Source organism: Lathyrus oleraceus, chromosome 3, assembly GCF_024323335.1.
Source record: "Lathyrus oleraceus cultivar Zhongwan6 chromosome 3, CAAS_Psat_ZW6_1.0, whole genome shotgun sequence".
Taxonomy (NCBI): Eukaryota; Viridiplantae; Streptophyta; class Magnoliopsida; order Fabales; family Fabaceae; genus Lathyrus; species Lathyrus oleraceus.
Genome location: NC_066581.1, coordinates 403,752,226 through 403,777,933, shown reverse-complemented (window position 1 = coordinate 403,777,933; position 25,708 = coordinate 403,752,226). Strand labels below are relative to the sequence as shown.

General features: G+C 35.9%; 1 protein-coding gene and 1 long non-coding RNA gene across 2 annotated transcripts; one reads left to right on the top strand and one right to left on the bottom strand.

Annotated features, from left to right (window-relative positions):
* Positions 1 to 2,798: 2,798 nt before the first annotated feature.
* Positions 2,799 to 3,708, bottom strand: LOC127127952 (uncharacterized). Its single transcript, XR_007805563.1, has 2 exons — positions 3,257 to 3,708; positions 2,799 to 3,170 (listed from the first exon to the last, which is right to left on the bottom strand). It is a non-coding gene; the product is annotated as an uncharacterized LOC127127952 (long non-coding RNA).
* Positions 3,709 to 4,336: 628 nt separating this feature from the next.
* Positions 4,337 to 6,650, top strand: LOC127127951 (ras-related protein RABA4d). The gene is made up of 2 exons (XM_051057214.1): positions 4,337 to 4,765; positions 6,032 to 6,650. The coding sequence occupies exons 1-2, from the start codon at positions 4,539 to 4,541 to the stop codon at positions 6,471 to 6,473; spliced, it is 669 nt and encodes a 222-aa protein (XP_050913171.1). The 5' UTR covers positions 4,337 to 4,538; the 3' UTR covers positions 6,474 to 6,650.
* The last annotated feature ends 19,058 nt before the right edge of the window (positions 6,651 to 25,708 follow it).

Here is a 25,708-nt window from a genome sequence, read left to right as displayed (position 1 = left end):
TGATTCTCCAATTTCTGAGTTTCTCAGAGTTTTTGGTGTATTTGATTCCCAAAGTTGGTGTCTAACCCTAAAAAGATGAAGTGAGGGGGCTTTTATAGAAAGACAAAAACGCATACCGTGCTAAGCCCCATCAGACCGCGCTTAGCGAGATTAGAAGATAAAAAGGAGCAAATTGTCTTAAGTGCCGCTTAGCACCACTATACCGTGCTTAGCGGGGTAGATCTTGTCCAGAAAAACTGGGTTAGGCTATGACCGCGCTTAGCCCCACCTGCAGGCATGCCTTTGATCCAAAATTGAATGTTGAAGTCATTCTTTGGCCGTTTAACTTCTAAAGCTCCTTCAATGCAACAAAACTACTAGATGAGATGAAAAATTGATTAAACTTCACAAAATTCACATGATGAAATTATAACACTATATTTACACAAAAGTTGAGGGATTGACATTCAAATCCAATGAATTAAGCTAAATAAGTGCCACTAAATTATACAAACAATCAATATAATTTGACCCTTATCAAGGTACCCCGCCACAACTAAATGACCAATCCAACTAGAAGCATGATATATGATATTATATTGAAGTGGTGCAATTAGTAAAGTAAAGTAATCACTTGCTCACTCAAGTGATCAATCCAATAAATTCATTAAGAGATAATTATAATAACTACAAACATCTATTTATAACATACTTGTGTGTATCCTAACTTAACACTTTAATTCTTATTTGTTATACATCACCAATATTCCTACATGACACCTCTCAAACTCGTCTTCACTTATTAAAAGGCTAAATCACATACTTATTCTTTATTGAAGATCCATTCACATACTAACAAAGGAAAAAACATATTAATCTAACTATTAATTATTAACTTTTATATTTATTATTTTCGTAAAACTTATAGAATTTACTTATATTTTTCTTAAAATAATTTTTTTTATTTATAAAAATGAGAGAAAAGAAACTTAGATATATCTTTTCAATATAGTATCTCTAAAATAATCTTTGTTTCTCTTTGTTTAAAAAATATTAATGGTACAGTACTTTTTATCATACCATTTACAACAACAAATACTCTCATTAAAAGATGATGGGTGCTTTTAACATTTCATTTTAAAATCACATTTCAAAAACTTAAATATGATATTGTACCTATATCATTTTCTTACATATTTTTTTACCTATTTATGACAATCATAACAATTAATAAATTGGAATAACTTATTTTTATCTTAAGGAATATTTCGAAGGAGATAGATTCAAGATTGATTTTAAACTAAATTTTCTAACAGCACCATAATTACTCCAACTAAATATATTTTCTAAAATTTTAATATTAAAAGAGATGTGTGAACCTTATGGTGTGTTTGGTTCGGGACAGATAGATGGGAGGGGAGAGAAAAAATATTTCTAATAAAACGTGTTTGGTTCAAATTTTAAAAATGGAGAGAATACTTATAATTAAATGGTAAGTTATAAATTTTTTAATCACTCAACATTTGAAATTTTGTGTTTCATTATTTTTATATATATTTTATTATCAAAAAATATTTATAAATTTTTTATCTTTGAATATCATATGACTTATTTAAGATTGTAAGGATAAAAATATAATTATTAATAAAATTTCTCCTTTGAACCAAATATATATATATATATATATATATATATATATATATATATATATATATATATATATATATATATATATATATATATATATATATATATATATATATATATATATATATATATATATAATTAAAAAAATTCTCCCCTCTTTTTTCGTTCCATAAAATCCATCCCCTATTCCCCATTTGTTTGAAACAAATACACCCTTGATTTCTATCAAATTTCATTAATGACATAGATAATAACTAAAATTTGATAATGTTGACATAAATTCGTAAAGTAATCAAAAGTTGTATTTAATAATAATTATAAATAAAAGCTTTAAATTTTATTCAAGACTAAAAGTAAGTATATATTTATATAACTTAAAAATAAATATTTAAAATAAAAATACGTGCCACACATCAAAAAAAAAACAGTCATTTGCGACGTGATTTTCACGTCACAAAGGTGAAAATCACGTCTCAAAACTAAATTAACGTCGTAGTTTTCCACGAGGCAGTAGCAGTTGTGACAACCTTTTTGCCACGTGAAAATCACGTTACAAAGTTGCGTCATGATTTTCACGTCACAAACATTTGTCACGTGATTTTCACGTCACAAACTTTTGCTGCAATTATGCTACAAAGCAGGTGTATTGATCAAGCTTGCAGGTTTGTCACATGAAATTCATAATCAGTTTTGCGTCATGTTTTCCACACGCTATTAAATTGAAAAATTATAATTGATTAGCGTCGTGTTTTCTATGTCACAGATTAATTTTTTATTAAAAAATATTTAATAAATAATTAAAATACGAAATTAATAATTAAAAAATTATAAATTTATTTATAATAAAAAATATTAATTTCAATTAAAAATTAAAAATACTAATATCTTTAAGAGATTAATTACTATACACTATCAGTGTAAAAAGTTTTACACCGTCGGTTCATCACCATCACCCGTTTGTATTACTTTATAGATTTTTAAAATAAAAGTCAAACTTCTTTTAATATCCAACGTCTATAATTAACTGATGGTGTAAAACCCTTTTACACTGACAGTGTATTTCAATTAATCTCTATCTTTAAATAATAATTAAAAATATAATTTTCAATTAAAAATGATTAAATTCAATATAATTCCAAATATTTTATAAAAATTAATATTTAAAAGTAAAATAATAATAAAAAAATCAATCAACATCATCAATCATAGCTTTCTCCACATCACTGTCCATTGGATTATTTGTTTGATTTCCTTGTTATGAGAGAAATTATCGTATTATTTCTTCCATCTGAATTTGTCTCTTCTTCATTTCCTTCATTCTGGCATTTATCGCCACCTCACATTCTGTGCATCGCGTCTCGTCTCAGTTAGCGACAATTGTTGCACTGTTTTCATTATCTCGAGTGTCATTTGTTGTGGACGTGACAATCCTTCTGCAACTCTTTCAAATGATATATTCCCTAAAGTAATTGCCAAAATACCTTAATGAAGCAACACAATATATTTTATAGAGATGCAATTTCTTGAATGAATCTCTTAATAACCTAATATAAAAAAAATATTAATAACAAAATGAAATTGAATTAAACAAAAAGAAAAGAAAAGAAAAATAAAGGAAACAATTTCTTACCTTTTAACTAATTGGATGATGGATAGAAAATTGAAGTTTAAGATTTAAGGTTGAAAGAGAGAAGGATTAAGTATGAGATTGGAAGAGAGAAATAAAGGAGCGGAGAATGAGACTGAGATGAAGAGTGAAGATGAAGTGTAGTTTTGTGCATGGAGGAAGAGCGTTGCAAATTATATATCAGAGCCACCGTCGTGAAAATCACGTCGCAACTCAGCGACATGTAAATCACGTGGTACCTGAAAGTGACAGTTGTCTTGCGATGTGATTTACACGTCAGTACTATTGAGATGTCAGAACGACTCTTTATCCTGACCAAACACCAATTCACTTAATCAAGATTCCCACTTGATTTCTTTGATTTTCTAAAAAGTATTTTGCGACGCGATTTACACGGCACAACTTAATTTTTATAAAATTCGAATCTCCCCTCATGTGAAATTACTGACGTTTTTTTTATTTAAAAATATATATTGTGACGTGTTTAACACGACGCAATCTTTTAAAAAAAAATTATAACATATAACCATCTTTTATTTAATTAATAAAAAACATTAATAACCTGAAAATCAGGTTACATCTGTCTGCCACATGATTTTTCCGTCACAATATTATAATGTCGGGGGATGTTTTCTTGTAATGCAAAAAAACATTTAAACTTTGAATATCATTCTCAACTTAAAGATATATTTTTCTTTTTAAATGAAATGTACTTTTTTATGATTTATTCCTATATTAATTATAATTCACAATAAATTATCAAAATATAAATATATTGTTCATATTTATTATTTTTTAACATAATTAAAATTCAATACAAAATATATAAAAACTAATTTACAAACGGACAAGCCTAAATTTAGTTGTATTTTAAGTTTTAATGGAAGAAAACCAAAAACAATTGAAATGCACCTGATTTTTGTTTTTTTTAAAATTAAATTATCTTGATTATTTTGTTTGAATAGGAAAAATACTAACTTAAATAATAATAATAATAATAATAATAATAATAATAATAATACTAATAAGAATAAGAATAAAAAGTTGAATTCTCTTATAATATAATAATTGATAATTATTCCGTGTAACGCAAGAAAAACCAGATACACTCGGATCGAAGAAAAAAAACACAATTTCATTTTCGATCTCCATTTTGACCCATCTAACCCCTTACCCAGATCACACATTTTCCGCATTCAATCAAACAATGAATCAATCATCAACGATGATACACAGATTAATCATTTAACTCGATGCATGTTGAATTGGTTAGTGAATTGTGACGATGTCGAATTTGTACGGTGATTACAACCTGAAGATCGATTACGTTTTCAAGGTTGTATTGATTGGTGATTCCGCAGTTGGAAAAACTCAACTACTCGCTCGTTTTGCGAGGAACGAATTTAGCGCTGATTCTAAGGCTACCATTGGGGTGGAATTTCAAACCAAAACTTTGATTATTGATAATAAAACTATTAAGGCTCAGATATGGGATACTGCAGGTCAAGAAAGGTATGGATTTTATTGATGTGATTATTATTTTTTCCCATTCTGTTTCAATTTTAATTTATGATATTGTAATTATGAGTGTTTGGATCAATGTTTTTTCTTCCTTTCTTTTAGGTTATTGTGATCATGTTGTATGATAAAGAAATGTTAAGTTGGAAAATCTAAATTCAACAAGTTTCGAAATGGTGATATAAGTGTTAGGTTTGATTCATAGATATACAGGTTTCACCACTTGTTCTTTATGTAGTGTACCTCAATATAATTAACCGTGATTTTTCAAGTGTTCATAGTTGGAACACACAAAATCATGGTTAATACCTTTTAAATTCATGGTTAATGAAGTTTAGTTGGTTGTTAATGAGTTATACAATATGGATATATTTATTAATCTCTTTAAGTAAAGTGTTCAAACACTCTTAAGCACGGATACCTCTAGGAGTAGGCGCGTCGCAGTGTTTAACACACATCGGTATTTTATATTTAACGGTGTTGGTGTACTATATTTCTGAATTATCGGTGTTGAAGTGTCTGTGTCATGTCGTGTTCTGGTGTCCAAATAGAGTTCGTGTTTTATAGTTCAAACATGAGAAAATGTTTTCTAACACTCATGCTTCCTAATATCAGAGTTAGACAATAGATGTTTTACAAAGTGTTGAGAAGGTCATAGCAATGTTGTGTGTTCTACGACTGTAAATGTAATTTTTCATATAAAAAGGGTAGCACCGCCGCATATTACGTGCTTTCCTTCCATTTCGGTGTAATCCTTATTAATTGAATATATGATTCATTATTTGTTATCACTCATTGAACTTTGTTAACCATATTTTTGAACTGCATTATCTATTTCAAATATGTTAAATTTAAGTGTCTCAAATTGATTATCAAATAAGATTTATGCATATGGTGATATGCAGGAATAATACGATGATGTCTGGAAATGTTAATTAAACTGTCAAAATGGTGATGTTTTCTTGGAAGGTTAAAGTTGAGAGGATAAATTTATGATGTATGTTTTAAATATTGATCATGTAAAGCTTTTGGTATTTCTGTTATCAAGTATTTTGTAGTGTGTGATAGTAGTAATAGGTAAAACAGCATGTCTACTTATTGTATTGAACATTCAAGCATATTTGTATGATTCTGTTTTCTTGAACAGATTAATAAAATCGGTTTTATGATGATGTAACCAAGATTTGCATTTAGAATTTCAATATTGAAAATGATCTTACGCCGATAACTGTTAGATGTCATTCATTGCACTGACTTCAGGTACAGGGCAGTTACTAGTGCATACTATCGAGGCGCAGTTGGGGCAATGATAGTTTACGACATGACAAAGCGTCAATCGTTCGATCACTTGGCGAGATGGCTGGAAGAGTTAAGAGGTCACGCCGATAAAAACATTGTCATCATGTTAATCGGCAACAAATGTGATCTCTCTAGTCTTAGAGCAGTTCCAACAGAAGACGCGGAGGAGTTTGCACAAAGAGAGAATCTCTTCTTCATGGAGACCTCAGCACTTGAATCGACCAACGTTGAAACTTGTTTTTTAACTATATTAACCGAGATATACAGAATCAATGCAAAGAAAACACTCAGTTCCAATGGTGATCCAGATCAAAATACCGCAGGACTTATGAAGGGAAGTAGGATAATTGTTCCTAGTAGTGAAATGAATGGATCAAAAAAGGGTTGCTGTTTTGCCACTTAGGTTTTTTTGTATAATTTGATTCTTCTTGGGAAGCAATGCATATTCTTGACTTAAGTTCTGCATTGCTATGAGATTTTGTAGAGAGGGTAATTACTTTTCTATGTGATTTTCCCATTAGGTTTTAGCTACATTGAGGTTATGTATTCAATTATGTTAATAGAACTTGTCCTTCCTTCATTATTAGGATTATCAATGGAAGCTAACAACTTGTTAGATGCTTTCTATGAAATATAGACACTAGACACGATATTGACAATGATACGTCGACACTGATAATAATTTGAAAAAATTAATAAATGGAATGCAATCACTAGTGTTGTTGTCGTGTCAGTGTCCGTCACGGATACATTCACGCCTTCACATTGTAGGAGAAGAACTTGTCACTCCAACCTGGCTGCTTCTCTTTAATAACATCAATGTATATCTTTACAAACTTCATTGTTTTCACTCAGATTACTCCTCTCAATTTTGATCTTACTTTTGATGTGTAGATAATGAGGGTTTTATTGGCCATGTTTTGACAGAATATCAATGGGTATATGCTTAATTTGATGAAATTGAGGTTGAAAAAAGATTTAAAAATACTATATAGTTGTCTTGGTCGATGAATTTAAAGCTAAAATGGTTTGAATGATGAAGATAAAAAAAAAGTGAACTACGAAGCTTTCTATTGGATTTCATCTGATAATTTAAATAATGAGGCAGTGAAGGGTATATGCTGAATTTGTTCATATGCTTCTTTTAATTGCAAAATAATATATAAAAGGAGGGGATAGAACATCTAACAAAGTACAGAGTTTGTAGTTTCGGTTAGCATTGTGCCTAGCTGAAAACACCACAAAGCAAGCAGAAAAAACAACTCCATACTCCAAAGAAAAATCTACACCTCTACGGGGGATCAAGTCACCAAGATCACCATCAACGGAACAAAGACTTTCGATCCACTCCAACCTCAAATTCAAATAAAAAACTATCAAATTGTTATTGATTAAGATAGATGATAGGGTTCTGAAGTCAATTAGAGTAAAAACATGAGTTCGTCACTGATCTACCATGATATCATTTCCAAGCAAAGAATTTGGTCTTTTCATCCACAACTTTCACATTTATTGATGAACCAAAGAAAATAATATCATTTCGAATATTCCAAATAATATAAACAATAGAATGCCAAATCATTGCAAACCCACCATAACCCTCGCCCTACCTCCAAGAGAGAGAAGAATTCAAAAAGAAGTTTAGGATCCCTAGGGAGAATCATTGATCATCCCACTTAAAAGATCATTTACTACACAATCGAACCTATGTTGCAAGTAACAAACAAATGGGAAATCGACTTATCCTACCCCACACACTTATGGGATCAAAAATCACCATTCACTTAAATCGAATATCGTTAAATGACTTCTTATCTCGCTGAAGTTGCCAACAAAAACAATTACCATTCACCATTCTTTACTGTTTAGCTTTTAATGTGTCTTAGAAGAAAACAAAATACAAATAGGGAGTTTTATACATTTTTGACTCTTAATTAGGAAATTTCAAAAAAATATATATTTTATTTCATTTTTAGTGCATTTTTATCAACTATGATTATCTTTTCCCTTTTAGAAATTAAAGAAAAATACCAAAAAAAAATATTTATTTACTAATTTTTATTTTTATCTGTTTAATATTATTATTATTATTTATTTTTAAATTCAAAAAAGTCAAGATTCTCTCACTTTTCAACATTTTCCCCATTTAGAGTAACTCTTAATTTTCCCTTCTTTTTGTCGTATTTTATTTGCTACCACTTGCATGACTAATGATTTACACATTAGACAATGATGACACCCTTTTATGTCACATAATTTGAAGTCATTTTCTCACTAGGAAACACACACAAAAAAACCCTCTAAAAAAGAGAAACCCTAAGTTGGCACTATAAAAGCTAACTTATGGTGTCTTGAAAAGGGAGGTTGAAAACTTAAAAGAGATAGACTTAGAGAGTTTTAGAAGTTTCTTTATAACATAAGAGAGACTTAGAAAAATAGAACAAGAACCACCAAAAATATCACCACATAACAATATTCATCATCCTTTAAATCATAACAACTGCCTCCCATTAAAATCACCACATTCACCTTTGACAATAACAACTTCATCTTCTTCAACTTAACTTGTTGGAGTTTGTAAGTCTTTCTATCATTCAAAACAATGACTCATGTAACATGTATGTTTTGATAGTTTAGGTATTGTAATATTCATGTTTGTAATGTTTTATAAATATTGATGTAGTATTCATGTAAAGTAGGTATGATCATGTTATTATGGTACTTTAGAGTAAGTTTAGAAGTTGTTTTCATGTAAGTATCCATTTTATATTGTTGTTTGAAGAATAATCAAGAAAGAGAGGGAAAGTTGGGTGCTGGAAGTGAACAAATGCAAACAAACAAAAAAAGAACATATTTTGGATGCGTTGATGAACGTCAGAACGCTGACTGTCGTCACTGAAGTTTGCGTCTGTGACGGTTTGTACGTCAACTGGGTGACGACTGTCACTTGGCCTCAAGGGAATAAGCATACACGTCACTACTGGTGACGATCGTCACCACTGTATGATTCAGTGACGGTTTGACCATCACCAGAGTGACGACCGTCACCCTGGTCTGACCCGTTCCAGACAATAAATTACCAAAAACAAATTGTTTTGCTTTATTTTTTTCACTTTATTTAACTTTTTTTTCATTTTATTTTAACACTTTTGAAATTTCATAAATAAAAATGGATTAAAAATGGATAGTCGGGTGTACACCCTTTTATCTTCGAATAATCGAACGCGAGATGCACGCCTCATTTTAGTTCGAGTATTGGTCTTTCACAAAAAGTATAATAATAACGACATTCTAAATTTCATGATTAGAATCGGATTAAAAGGGATCAATCGGATGTAGATCTTTTTATTCCTCGGAGAATCAAACCCTAGGCGCACCTCAAGTTAGTGTTTACCTTGAAAATCGGTAAACAACCGTTGATCTTCCAAATTTCTAAATTTGGTTACTTGAAGGATCGATCAGATTGATCCTAGGACATGTGCTAATCCTTTTTGAAATGAATTTTGGTAGTAACGAATGCTCAATAATAAGTGCAAAATTAGAGTTTGAAAACTAATAAAAAGGGTGATATGAACGAGAGAGTTTGCAAAGGATTTGTAAATGACAAAGTAAATGTCAAAAGTACAGGAATCTTGAAACTGTAAAGTAAATGTTGAAAGCAAGGAAAGAACAAGGAAATCTTAAAACTGTAAATGACAAAGTAAAATGAGGGTGTTTGGAATGAAGAAGTAAGGAAGTATATTTCTGGAAAAAAGTAAAGACAAATTTATATTGCTTTGAAGTAACTAACAATGGTGTAAACGACGTACATCGTGTGATTTACGATTCTTCTTAACACGATTACTTGGTAAATTTACAGGTTTTTGTACACAATTTGACACACCATTTTCTAACACTAAGACCCTATATTTATACTGGATCGAGATAACCGTTTCCGATGGTTCTTCAATTACATTGAGACACCTGGCGCCTTGCATGTGCGCATTCATCCATTATGCTCCACGTGTGCTCTCAACGGTTTTTGATGAAGGCGAAGTTCCCTCCCTTATTTGAATTTTGAATCTTTGATCGAAAACTGTTTTCAACCGTTTTTTTAAGAGATTCTTCTGGAATCTTAGCTGGATGCTGATCCTTATTCACCTTGCCCAGTCGAATCATCTCTAGTTGGTCGAATACTACTTCCTGGTCGAAAAACAGTTGTACATATGAATTCCAATTTTGGTAATTCTTAATGGCATTTCCAATTTTTGTAATTCTTAATGGGCGTCGAAAATATGAGCTAACAAATTACCCCCCAAAAATGTTATTTTCGACACTTGTAAGAAAAATACATTTTTTGAGACCTTGTTTCGACGCCTTGATAACCCTGATATTGTGCCAAGTGTCCCAATGTTAGCAAAACTTTTCAGTTTCTCCAACTTGTCTGGTGATGTCATAGTCATCATTGTCTTTTTCCTACCTACGTCTTTTCAGCCCACAACCGAATCTTTTTTACTCATCATGTTTCCTAGCTTCTAGGAAATCATGGGCTACAACATTAATTGTCCTCTCCATTACACTGCCCAAGGAAGACATGTGTCACACTAACTAGTCCACCATTAATACTGATTTGGAACGCTCTCTCTTCCAAGCACCTATAAAACTCATTTACTTACCCATTTCACATTTTTCTTACGCCTTTTGAATCTCCAAGCACTCTAGCTCTCTTTTCTTCAAATATTCTTTCAACCAAACCCAGATTTCCTTCAAACTCTAACAATGGAAACCTCAAAGCTCTTAAGGGAACATGTGTCTCTGTCAAAACCACTGCCCATAGGACAAAATCTACAAAAAGATCTATGAACTTCCTCCATTCGCCATGTTGTCTGCTCCACTCGCGGTTGGCAACCGACAATACATTCCAGAGCCTTAGACAGAAGAACAACGCAGAATTTACGCTTCTCAGGTACTTATTCCTGTTTTCGCTTCTGAAAAAAACTTATGAATTATTTGGGCCCTTAGCTGATTTAGATGATGATGCTAGTAATCTTAGAGAATTCTTCCCCTCTTACCACAAATGCAAACCCATAGGGCAGGCTAGAAACCCTAGAACTGAAACTACCTCCACTGAAAACCCTAAGGCTGGGGATATTATAGATCTGAGGTTTATGAATAATGGTTTCAGAGCCTTCCGTGCTACTCCCACCTTTAAAGATCCTACTGATTACCTAAATTGGTTAACCAAAGTAGAAAAAGTGAAAGCCCAGGCCTAGAAAGACATAGGAATATATGACCTGATTATGCTGTCGAAACTGAATTTAGATTACAACACTCCCATGTTGATTTCCTCGTTGTACTTCTGGGACAATACACATTACACCTTCCACCTTCATCGTGGTATGGCCACACCAACCCTTTTCGACATGGCCGTTATCACAGGGCTGAAGCCTACTGGACACACTTATGACCCCCGACATCGATTCTATGGATACCATCGCCTTTTCGACCACCAGAGCAGCGTACTCGACCCATATTGCTCATTACCATGATAAAGATACTGATGTTGTGTCCGACGTGGAACATATAGCCTTCTTGGCCATTTTTTGTTTGAAATCCCTACAAGTTACCAAGAAATACCTTACTCTAGCGAACTAACTACACGCGGGGCACGATATCTGCCTAAGTGAGATGATCATGGCAAGCCTTTTTAAATCTTTGAGCGATGGAGTGGCTCAACTGAAGAATTTGGGGGACAAAGGGAACCTTCTCCTATCTGGCCCTTTTTGGTTATTACAACTCTAGCTCAATGCCACTTTCGAGGCCAACCTGCTGAACAAAGGCCTCGTTGACGAAAATGCTGAGGAGATCCAGAACAGAAGGGTCGAAGGCCCTAGGTTAGCTCAGCTGACTCCAAGTGATGAAGGAAAAAGTATCCAACCAACTTTCATGAGTTATATCATGATGTTTGCTAAGCGCCATGTCTTCACTTCGAGCATGGCCCCATTCTCCTTCAGGAAAATCGGTCCCAAATGGTTTACTAGGACCTTCCCCTCTCCATCCAAGAAACAGGAGACAAAATCCTTACTGATTTGGGAAGCCTTTTGACTCCCAGGATTCTAACCCTTCGACTCAACCCTTCAAAGGTTCAGGTTACTTTGATAACCTACCAACCCAACCTCGTCGCTCGATAATTTGGGTTAGTTCAGGTCCTCCCAAAGTTCCTATATGACAAGAAAGGTAATCTCCTTCTCCATAATGCAGTCCATACCAAAGCTACTGCTCTTAAACAAATAGCCAGATATACTGGCAAAACCCAGCTTACTCCATTCAACTCCAAGCCCAGCTTCCTCTGCAGTCGAGAGTTTGGGAAATGGTGGACTCAGTACTACGTCAAAGAATTTTGTAATATCACCTCTTTTATTCAACTATTTGACAAAGCTTTTCTTCTTGTGCAGGAAAAGACCAGGAAAGGTACTTACACACTTATAAGAGAAATTCAAGATTTTCAAAGCTATTTTGAAATTGCCTATAGGCCTGATGATCTTAGTCGAACCATCCGCGAAGCAACTGTCACTCTTAAAGAGAAATTTTCAAGGAAAATGGAAAACTTAAAGATTCCCTCATACGTTCCTCATGAGAAACGCTATGAAATGGCTCTTGACTTATTTCCCACAAAGTTTCCTCCACTGCCTAATGCTGACTTAGGAGTGGCCCTTGCCCCTCCATTTCCAGATTGGTTTATTTGTGGGGATTCCATTAAAATACTTCAACTGTGAGAGAATTCTTTACCTTGAATTAATTTTTAATGATAGCAAATTGTGTGATCATCATCCAAATGTTGGTTGTGCATTGCATTACATGATACATGTGTGTTTATTATGTTTTTCATCCCACTATATTGTTGCATAACTGTACATATAAACCTACATTGATATTTCCCTTTAAATATCAATTAAAATGCATTTTATGTCAGTAAGCATCGATACATAAAGCCTCTGCATCGATACATACAGCATGAAATAAATCACAAAACCTTTCTGTTCAGTATGCATCGATGCATACGAACCATGCATCAATACATGGAAGACAAAATACTCTATGCATCGATACACACGATCCCTGCATCGATACATGACAAATTGAAACAGCCTGTGTATCAATACATACGCACCAGGCATCGATACATACTAGTGTAATAAGCACTTGCATAGATACACACGACTTTTGCATCGATACATGAATAATAAATTTCACCAAAATTTACATTACTTACAGTATGCATCGATGCACACTATCATGTATCAATACATAAAGCTGTTTTGTGGTATAACAGCAACTGTTTTTGCAGCATATAAAAGACAGGTTACAACAGCAGTGCAAAATACGAATTCATTGAGGGAAAACAATTGAACACAGATCAAAAAGCAGTGTTGGAGCAATTGTTTTGAGAGCACATAGAAACCTGAAAGAGACTTCATCTTCTTCATCTTCTCAATCACTTTTCTTCAAGAACATTTACACATAACCATTCTTGTTCTTTGGATTAAAGAAGCATCGAGATAACGTTCAGTGGTACGATCAAGGATCTAGCTGTGGTTTGCAGTGGAACGATCGAGGATCTAGCTGAGTCGAAGATTGAAGGGGGTTTCTAGGAAAAACCTACTGGTTTGTCCTTCAAGAACTGGAGTGTTCTTGAGGGTTTGGGAGTCACATTTGCAGAACATATTCAGCCGCAGCGTTGCGTTTGGAGATCGGGGGATTTCGCAAGCAGGTCGTGGAACCGGTGAATTGTTTGCAACTTTGTGCAGGAAAATCTTGATCGTGCTCAGATCAAGTGAAGGTTTATACAAGAAGAGGTTCTTAGAGTTTAGAATTCTGTCTTTGTATCAAAACCTTGTATCAAAGGATTCGGCAATAATTGATAATCAAAGTTCTCAATTTCATTTGAAATTGAGAGGGAGACGTACCCACACGCGAGGACGACGTGGGGAACTTCCTTACCAAATCTCTGCGTATCGTATTCTTACCTTACTCCTCTTTACGTTTTTCAAACTGTTTTCGCAATATCAGTTAGTGTGTGGTGATTGCTTCTTTTTCAAGACAACAGTGGCAAGAAAACTTTAATCAAACTCCATTGCTGTTCATTAACGATCACACACACACCAACTGTTTGATAAAACGGTTAGCTAGATTTTATTCATTGGAAATAGACTTTAAGGATAAGTGCATTCAATTAGTTAATATTCTGGTGTGAATTGTTTCTGTCATTCTCATTAAAATCCAGCAATTACACTTGTGTGTCCGGCTTTCTAGTAGCGGTTCAGAATAGACGGAAGTCGATTCGGGACTGATTTTTCCGCCATTTTTGAAAACTCTGATAAAACGTTAAATCCGTTAATTTTAAAGAGGTGATCTATTCACCCCCCCTCTCGATCACTAGCCACACCGTCTAACAAGTGGTATCAGAGCGCCGGTTCGCTGGTGCTCTGTGGCTGCCTGTAACAGTATGGATTCTGAACCAAAGGGGGCGTATAATAGAGCGCCTATTTTCAACGGTGAAAACTATGGCTACTGGAAAGACTGCATGCGAGTTCATATAAATTCTGTGGATAGGTTAGTATGGGCTGCCATTGAAAACGGTCCGTTTCAAATCACTATGACAAATGCGGCTGGCGCCATAGTACCTAAACCAGAAGATGATTGGAATGAGAAAGATGAGAAAAAGTGGTCGTGTGATTGGAGAGCTCGAAACATGTTAATTTCAGCACTTGGTGTTGATGAGTATTATCGAGTATCCCATTGCACGACAGCTAAAGAAATGTGGGACGCTTTAGAAGTTGCCCACGAGGGTACTACTGAAGTAAAACAGTCCCGCATTAACACACTCAATCAAGAGTTTGAGCTCTTTCGCATGAAACAAGGAGAATCCATCTCCGGCATGCAAAAGAGATTCACCCATCTAACTAACCGATTGAATGCTCTTGGAAAACCTATTTCCAATGAAATTGCTACTAATAAAATTCTCAGGTGTCTTAGCAGGGAGTGGCAACCTAAAGTTACAGCAATCAAGGAAGCCAACGATCTTACAAGACTTACGATTACAACTCTATTTGAAAAGCTGGAAGAACATCAACAAGCTTTGGAAAGTCTTGAAAAATATGAGAATAAAAGTAAAAAGGAAAAGGAGAAGAAAAGAGACAAAGAGGGAGAGAAGAAGCCAATAGCTCTTGTGGCCTCTAGCTCTAAGTCCTCACAAAAAGAGCAAAGCGACAATGATTCAAGTAGTGACAAAGACTCGGATGATGAAGAAATGGGACTGTTTGTAAGGAGATACAATAGGTTCATTCGAAAGAATGGAGTCAAGCATTCCGACAAAAATCTCATGAAGTTTCGAAAACAATCTACAAATTCGAAACAAGAAGAGAACAAGAAGAGTAGAGGAAGAGGATCCTGTTTTAATTGTGGTAAATCCGGACACTATAAAACGGACTGCCCTATGAAGTATAAGGATCAAAGAAAAGATTCGCCAAAAGGGTACAGCAAACAAAGAAGAGCGTATATTGCATGGGAAAGTGATAGTGATTCATCAGGCACACAAAGCTCAAGTGATGATGATGAAGCTGCAAATCTGTGCCTTATGGCTCACACAAAAAATCTGTCCTACCACAAGAAGAAAAACAATGACAAAAAGGTAAAACAAGCCTACTACAATAATTTCTCCTCTATGTCTTTTTCGGAACTAAAAATAGCTTTTGAAAAACTGCATAACGAAGCTGTAGATGCTTTTAAAAGACTATCTTCCGACAAACATATTTTCTCTTTTTTGGAAGGTAAAGTAAACAAAGCTGAAAATGATTTAGAAGCATTGAAAACTAGTATTGCAGAAAATTCAAAAACTATTGATATTGACGGATGTAGTAGAGTTAGGTATTGTGACGCTTGTTATATTTGGCAAAAAGAGGTAAACACTCTTAAGGTCAAATTAGAGAAAGCGCTACAACCTAAAGTTACTTATGCCGTTGACCCCAAGTTGTTTAAGAAGTCATTGAATCCTCCATATGCAAAATACTCTTTTATTCTAAAGGATTCAATGAACAAGAAACAACAAACACATCATCATGGTTTATGTCATTATTGTTGCCATGCTGGCCATACCATTGAAAAATGCAAATTTGGGAGATTTCTTGTCCCTAAAGGCATTTATCAATGGAAGCCAAAAGGCAACCATGTTAGCACTTACCCACTTGGACCCAATGAAAATTGGGTACCAACTTCTCTCTTTTGATGTTGTAGGATGAGTGCCTTGCCTCCGCAGATAGAAGGTGGTTTCTTGACAGCGGCTGCTCGAGGCACATGACCGGTGACATATCGCTTTTTATAGACTTCAAGGCGAAGAAAAAGGGATATGTTACTTATGGAGACAACAACAAAGGAGCTATACTCGGCAAAGGTAGTGTAGGTAATCCCTCCACCACTACTATTTCAAATGTCCATTTAGTTGAGGGACTTAAACACAATTTGTTAAGCATAAGTCAACTATGCGACATGGGCTATAAAGTTTCGTTTACAAAAACTTGCTGCATAATTGAACATGCTGAACAAAACATTGTGTTTAAGGGTGTAAGAGTAAACAATTTCTATATGCTTGACTTGTTTGATGTACCGTTAACAAATACTAAATGTCTAGTCACCTTGAATGATGATTCTTGGCTTTGGCATAGACGTTTAGCTCATGTTAACTTCGATTTGCTAAACAAGGTTGTATCTAAGGATCTAGTAGTCGGTCTACCAAAAATAAAATTTTCAAAAGACCACCTATGTGACGCGTGCCAAATGGGAAAGCAAACAAGGGTGTCTTTTAAATCTAAAAATGTAATTTCAACTTCACGACCCCTTGAGCTTCTCCATATGGACCTCTTTGGACCTTCTAGGACAAAGAGCCTAGGTGGAAATTACTATGGCTTTGTAATAGTTGATGACTACTCTAGATTCACTTGGACTATATTCCTTCATAGCAAAGATGAAACTTTTTCTGCTTTTAAAAATTTTGCAAATCTGTCCCAAAACAAAATGAATTCCAAAATAGTTACAATTCGTAGCGATCATGGTGGTGAGTTTCAAAATTATCACTTTGAGAAGTTTTGTGACAAGTATGGCATTGGGCATAACTTTTCAGCCCCTCGCACTCCACAACAAAATGGCGTTGTGGAGCGTAAAAATCGTGTTTTAGAGGAGTTGGCAAGAACAATGCTTAATGAGGGTGGATTACCAAAATACTTTTGGGCTGATGCTGTTAGCACAGCCTGTTATGTTCTAAACAGAATCTTAATTCGCCCTATTTTGAACAAAACTCCTTATGAACTTTTGAAAGGAAGAAAACCAAACTTGTCACATCTTCACGTATTCGGTTGTAAATGTTTTGTTTTGAATAACGGTAAGGAAAACATTGGGAAGTTTGATGCAAAAGCGGATGAAGGTATTTTTCTTGGTTACTCAATGTCAAGTAAAGCATATAGAGTGTATAATAAGCGTTTACTTACTGTTGAAGAGTCGGTTCATGTTTCTTTTGATGAGTCTTATCCAAAAAATGTCGGAAAAGGTATTTCTTTTGATGACGCAGGTGTATCTACAGAAGACATACTCAAGGAAGCTGTTGAGGAAACTGATCAGTCCAAAACAGCTGCCCATGAGAAGGAGGAAGATACAAGTCATGAAGAAATTGAGGAAGAAAAGACAGCTGAAGTGAATGATCTTCCAACAGCTTGGAGATCCTCAAAAGACCATCCCATTGACAACATTTTGGGAGACATTTCAAAGGGAGTAATGACCCGGTCTAAGATAAGTAACTTTTGTTCTCACTTCGCGTTTGTTTCACAAGTAGAACCTAAAAATGCCAAAGAGGCCTTGATTGATGAATTTTGGCTAATGGCCATGCAAGAAGAGCTTAATCAATTTAAAAGAAATGACGTTTGGGAACTTGTCCCTCGTCCGCGAGATCATCATATCATAGGCACTAAGTGGGTTTTTAGAAACAAGCTTGATGAAAACGGAGTGATTACTAGGAACAAGGCACGCTTAGTAGCACAAGGATATAACCAAGAGGAGGGCATAGACTATGAGGAAACTTATGCTCCAGTTGCTCGCCTCGAAGCTATACGTCTTTTGCTTGCCTATGCGTGTTCTAAGGATTTTAAGCTTTACCAAATGGACGTAAAGAGTGCCTTTCTTAATGGTGTCATAAATGAAGAAGTATATGTTTCACAACCTCCCGGTTTTGAAAATGCTGAAAATCCAGATCATGTTTACAAATTAAAAAGAGCTTTGTATGGTCTTAAACAAGCCCCTCGGGTTTGGTATGAAAGGCTTAGCAAATTCCTAATTGATCATGGATATTCAAGAGGTAAAGTGGACAATACACTCTTTATTAAACACAAAGGGAAGCACATTCTTTTAGTTCAAGTTTATGTCGACGATATCATATTTGGTTCAACTAACATACACTTGGTCGAAGAATTTTCTAAGGTTATGCAGGGTGAATTTGAGATGAGTCTAATGGGGGAGCTGAACTACTTCCTAGGACTGCAAATAAAGCAACTTGATGAGGGTACAGCAGTATGTCAAACAAAATACTGCAGAGAACTACTCAAGCGCTTTGGAATGAATGACTCAAAATCGATTGACACCCCAATGCCTACCAACGGAAATCTGGACAAGGATGAGCATGGTAAGTGTGTAGATGTCAAAAGGTTCAGAGGTATGATTGGATCTCTCTTGTATCTTTCTGCTTCTAGACCTGACATAATGTTTAGTGTTTGTATGTGTGCACGCTATCAATCAAATCCTAAGGAATCGCACCTTAAAGCGGTAAAGCGCATATTTAGATACCTTCACGGAACACCTAAATATGGGCTTTGGTATTCCAAAGGAAGTGATTGTAGCTTAGTAGGGTACTCCGATTCTGATTTTGCTGGCTGCAAATCAGATAGGAAGAGCACAAGTGGTACATGTCACCTGTTTTCAAACTCCTTGGTCAGTTGGCATAGCAAAAAGCAAGTTTCTGTGGCTTTGTCAACTGCAGAGGCAGAATACGTTGCAGCCGGTAGTTGTTGCGCTCAGATTTTATGGCTGAAGCAGCAACTACAAGACTTCAACATTCAACTCAAACGTATTCCTATAAAATGTGACAACACTAGTGCAATAAACCTTACAAAAAACCCTGTTTTACACTCACGCACTAAACACATAGAGATTAGACATCATTTCCTTCGTGACCATGTCGAAAAAGAAGACATTGTCTTTGAGCACGTTGATTCCAAAAATCAGCTTGCTGATATTTTCACTAAACCATTGGCAACGGAACCTTTCTTCAACATTCGTCGCGAATTGGGAATCTTAGATCTTTCTCAATTGATGTCATAAGCTTGTTACCTCTTAATTATATTATGCCTCACCATGGTTGATAAGAGTTGTTTTAGATGTCAATTATCCATCACAAGAGTTCTCCAACAGAGGTAATATCAATCCTTTCTACAATTTTCTTATTGCCAAGTGATTGTGTATGTTAAAACAAATGTTCTTACTCTAGTTGATACAAAATTTGATTGCATATACTCCTGTCCATATCGTGTGCACACTAAAATTTGACTTCTGAATCTCTGTTGAGCATAATCATCATGACAGTGCATAATGCATATTCATACTGCATTAAAAATTCATTAAAAACTGGTTCAGCATCAGTATGCATCGACACAAACGAAGCCTGCATCGATCCATATATTCAAAAATTCAATTTTTTCAAAAACTGCTTCAGGATGTATCGATGCATCCATCGCATGTATCGATATACAGGGCAATTGTAAACACTTGGCATCGACGCATCCATCGCATGTATCGATACACATGACATTTTTGAATACTAGGCATCGACGCATGACTATCTGCATCGATACATACTGATGCTATCTGCATTAAGTGCATTTCTTTCTCTCTCATGCATCGACACATCAGCCAATCATATCACTTCCTATCTCATTACTTCATCTCATCTGCCCTCAAAAACCCCAAAACCAGTGGCTAACCCTAATCCTTCTCATCTTCACTCTCTCTCACAAACGTGGTAAAACCCTAAATCTCAAATCACCATGCCTCCACGCACTATTCCAGCCAGAGCCAAAGGAAAAGGAAAGGGAAAGGAAGCAGCCGGTACTTCTCAGCAACCACCAGATGTTCCTTCAAATGCCTTAGACATTCTTCATCCTGCCGTTATTGCTGAATTCGAGGAATCCTTCAAGGCCAGGTTGGTAATGAAACCTCATATCTTTGATAAAACAGATGCTGTTCATCTGCACTTAAATGAAGTAGTTGAACTCTTACATGCACAAAGACTTGGGTCTTTTCTATCTACAAAAGATGACTATCATGAGGATTTCATCCGGGCCTTTTATGCTGGTTTACAAACTGGTAGAGGCTATATGTTCTGGTGTTCTATCAGAGTCAGCACATATACCTTTGAAGCCTCTGATTGGGAAACGGTATTTCAAATGCCGTCTCCGTCAATGGTTTTCAAGTGCTGGCATGACCTGCATTTTGATCCTGAATTTGACCTGAAGGACTTTACAACTTCTATTCTAAAGATTGATAGACCGTTGAGTGAAGACGAACACGTCACGTCAGGTATGATCAAGCAAACTCCGCGTATTCTTCACTGGATTATCACACACATTCTGCGTCCAACAAACAGTGGACACTCTCGGTTGGACAGGCCCAGCATACATCTTCTCTACATTCTGCAAAACAAGGTTCTCCTAAATTGGGCGAACTACTTTGTTAAACGTCTATTTTTTGTGCGAGACAGCTCCAAGAATGTGGCTCTAGGTTATGCATCTCAAATAATGAAAATTCTTAAGTATTGGAAAGTTGCAATACCTATTGTTCCTCTCCTATCTCCATCGGCAGCTCAAGAGTTTGACTCTGCCACTCTATCGCATATGGGATATAGGTGGGACAAAGACCGCAAATGCTTCTATTTCTTCGAAAGAAAATCCAAAACCAGAATTTACAACTTTGACGTGCCTTCGGAACGCATCCATGTTGCTGAAGAACAGCCTGATAAAGAAATGCAGGATGCACCTGAAACAGATGTGCCTCAAGCTGAGGCCAATACTGGTTGGGGTGAGTGGGTGCCACGAAGGTGGTCTCCCACAAACTACGTACCTGAACCTACAACCCCTCCATTCTCCGGTGGTACTTCAGCCTTAACACCGAATGCGGACATCACTCATATGCTTCAACAGATGGAAATTGTCAACAAAGAACGCCATGAAGAAGCACGGTACTGGCATGTTCAACAATCTGAATGGCACAACGAGCATCGGGACTGGCATGATGAGCATACACGGATGTATCACAATCAACACGCTTGGCACCAAGACTTGGTTAAATGGCATCAGGTTTTCTACAACGAAATGTCCGGCTTTATGGATGACTGCCGTGGAAATCCTGGGATTATGGACAGCTTTAGAAGCATTGAAGTTCAGAACCGATTTCGGCACTACTCCTTCATGGGCCAAAATCCAGACACAATGCCTCCTCCTCCGCCTCCGCCAAGCTACCGAGATCCTGACAGACATGATGAAGAGTCCTGTGGTGGCAACAATCCAAATTAACCCACCATCCTTGCATCTCACTGCATTTCATTTCATATTGCTCAAGTTTCATTTTGTTGCACAATATATGGTTTAGCTTATGTAACTCTTAAACTCGTCCGTACCATTAAAATGCTTTTCAATTTCTGTTTATCTCTTTTGTTATTGCCTTTATTCGTCATTCTTTGTGAATGATTCTTCACCTTGACGCTTCATTCTTTGTGATTGATAGCCGGTTATCCATTTTTGCCATGTCTTGCTTCACTATGCTACCTTGATAAATTTGTCTCTTCCTCTTTTTGATGTTGACAAAGGGGGAGAAAATGCAGATATGCACAAACTCAGGGGGAGTATCACACATCTTGCCAAGAATTTGCCATCATCAAAAAGGGGGAGTTTGTGAGAGAATTCTTTACCTTGAATTAATTTTTAATGATAGCAAATTGTGTGATCATCATCCAAATGTTGGTTGTGCATTGCATTACATGATACATGTGTGTTTATTATGTTTTTCATCCCACTATATTGTTGCATAACTGTACATATAAACCTACATTGATATTTCCCTTTAAATATCAATTAAAATGCATTTTATGTCAGTAAGCATCGATACATAAAGCCTCTGCATCGATACATACAGCATGAAATAAATCACAAAACCTTTCTGTTCAGTATGCATCGATGCATACGAACCATGCATCAATACATGGAAGACAAAATACTCTATGCATCGATACACACGATCCCTGCATCGATACATGACAAATTGAAACAGCCTGTGTATCAATACATACGCACCAGGCATCGATACATACTAGTGTAATAAGCACTTGCATCGATACACACGACTTTTGCATCGATACATGAATAATAAATTTCACCAAAATTTACATTACTTACAGTATGCATCGATGCACACTATCATGTATCAATACATAAAGTTGTTTTGTGGTATAACAGCAACTGTTTTTGCAGCATATAAAAGACAGGTTACAACAGCAGTGCAAAATACGAATTCATTGAGGGAAAACAATTGAACACAGATCAAAAAGCAGTGTTGGAGCAATTGTTTTGAGAACACATAGAAACCTGAAAGAGACTTCATCTTCTTCATCTTCTCAATCACTTTTCTTCAAGAACATTTACACATAACCATTCTTGTTCTTTGGATTAAAAAAGCATCGAGATAACGTTCAGTGGTACGATCAAGGATCTAGCTGTGGTTTGCAGTGGAACGATCGAGGATCTAGCTGAGTCGAAGATTGAAGGGGGTTTCTAGGAAAAACCTACTGGTTTGTCCTTCAAGAACTGGAGTGTTCTTGAGGGTTTGGGAGTCACATTTGCAGAACATATTCAGCCGCAGCGTTGCGTTTGGAGATCGGGGGATTTCGCAAGCAGGTCGTGGAACCGGTGAATTGTTTGCAACTTTGTGCAGGAAAATCTTGATCGTGCTCAGATCAAGTGAAGGTTTATACAAGAAGAGGTTCTTAGAGTTTAGAATTCTGTCTTTGTATCAAAACCTTGTATCAACGGATTCGGCAATAATTGATAATCAAAGTTCTCAATTTCATTTGAAATTGAGAGGGAGACGTACCCACACGCGAGGACGACGTGGGGAACTTCCTTACCAAATCTCTGCGTATCGTATTCTTACCTTACTCCTCTTTACGTTTTTCAAACTGTTTTCGCAATATCAGTTAGTGTGTGGTGATTGCTTCTTTTTCAAGACAGCAGTGGCAAGAAAACTTTAACCAAACTCCATTGCTGTTCATTAACGATCACACACACACCAACTGTTTGATAAAACGGTTAGCTAGATTTTATTCATTGGAAATAGACTTTAAGGATAAGTGCATTCAATTAGTTAATATTCTGGTGTGAATTGTTTCTGTCATTCTCATTAAAATCCAGCAATTACACTTGTGTGTCCGGCTTTCTAGTAGCGGTTCAGAATAGACGGAAGTCGATTCGGGACTGATTTTTCCGCCATTTTTGAAAACTCTGATAAAACGTTAAATCCGTTAATTTTAAAGAGGTGATCTATTCACCCCCCCTCTCGATCACTAGCCACACCGTCTAACATCAACAACAATCTCAGAAAAAAGCTCAGCGGGTGGTTGCGACTAAGCATACTCTAGGCAGTTTCAAAGGGCATCTTCATATAGGGATCGAAGATTTCAGGGTGGTGTAAGCACCGTTGTTCGAACCAAGAAGACAAACTCTTCTGCGCCTGTCTCCGCACCTGATGTTTTAAATAGTACCGGCGAACCTACTTATCGACCATCATCTAAAAAGGGGTCTATAAGTGAGATTAACCAACCTTCACATGGTGACCTCGACGCTTCACCACCGAAGACTGCTACTCAATATTCTCAAACCAGCGACTCCGGTCACGAAACTTATTCAAGCGAAGAAGGTGGGAATAGAGGCAATCCAGACCCCATGGTTGAGGATGAGTTAGCTGAAGACGAAGAAACCCCTGGGGCTGATTTACATACCAATGAAGGAGCGAACGATCCTCAGGGAAAAGGTGGAGATGTCGAAGATATGGTTGTGGAAGAGGAAAATAAAGGAAACCATATCATAAACCCTAATGATGACGAAGGATTTGAAGGGGGAGAGTCTAATGTCGGCGAAGAGAAAGCTTAAACTCAAACTTTTGTCGCTCCCGCTATGGATGATGTTCCAACGGCCATCATTTCGTCGAGCAGTATCGGTGGTTTTTCTGCAGAAAAATTGGTTATTTTGAAACAAAGCCAACCCCTTGAGTATTTGAAGGCTATGCTAAACTGCAGGGAAAGTTCCTCTAACAAAAGCCTTAGTACTTCAGTGTCTTAAGATCAACCTTCGAGCACTCCTGCAGGAGAAGTTCTTTCTAAGATCAAACACAAAGTCTTCAAATGTGACTTGTTTCTGTTGCTACTGGATGATCCCCCTGCCCCTTTGACTCTAAAGGCTCTTCTCAGCCAAGTCGACCTATTGGAAGTTTCTCCTGAAGTGGCAAACGTTATCTTGGAGATAAGAACTATGATCGACCAAGCTGTCGCAGATCATAAGTTGTTACCTCAGCTCACAGGGGAAATTGGGAAAAAGTTTGGTTCTGAGGCTGCCGCCTGGGATGCTGCCACCGAATCTACCAATAGGGTAATGGAATTGGAACACACCAAACAGAAGAACAAGGAAAAGGTCGAAGCTCACAACCGTGACATTTCTTCCTAGAGGAAACAAATAGAAGAACTTCAGGCGAAGATCTCTGATGCCGAAAACAACAAAAATCAACTCTTGGAGTTTGACGAAGCTTTAATGGCTCAAGAGCTATCATTTTCCATGGAATTTGTCGAAAAGGCTCAACAACTTGAGTCTAACGTTAAACTCCTGCGATCAAAGAGATCTTTGTGCGAAAAATGTCTAGAGCTTCTTAAGGCCAAGTATCTTCAGATCAAGGACAACCTCCATTTCTAGTTTTTCTTTATCTATTTTGCAATGTAATGATAATTTTTATTTGTCATGAATATTGGTCCTTTGGACCTTCGACTTCAATATAACCATCTTGGCATTCTTACCATATTAGCTTTGTTTTATTTATATGATTATTCGTCTCTTATTTTTATCTCTTAGAGTGTTGGTTTATATTTTTTCAAATATTTCCCATTTACTCTTAGAATCCTTTTATCTTCATTAAGCTCTTCGATTTCATAGGCACCATTAGAGAATATCTGTAAAATCTGGAAAGGGCCTTCCCACTTTGGGGACCACTTCCCCATGGCTCTATCTTTTTGATCCATTGGAAGGATCACTTTCCAGACCAAGTCTTCAGGTGCAAAACTTTTGAATTTTACCTTTTTATTATAAGAGATTTCTATTCTCTTCTTTTGTCTTTTTAGCAATTCTAAGGCATTTAACCTTTCTTAATCCAAGTCAACCAATTCATCCAATATCATGCTCCAATATGACTCTGTTGGAAGTTCATGGTGTCTTTGAATCCTTATGGATTGTAAGTGAATTTCTACTAAAA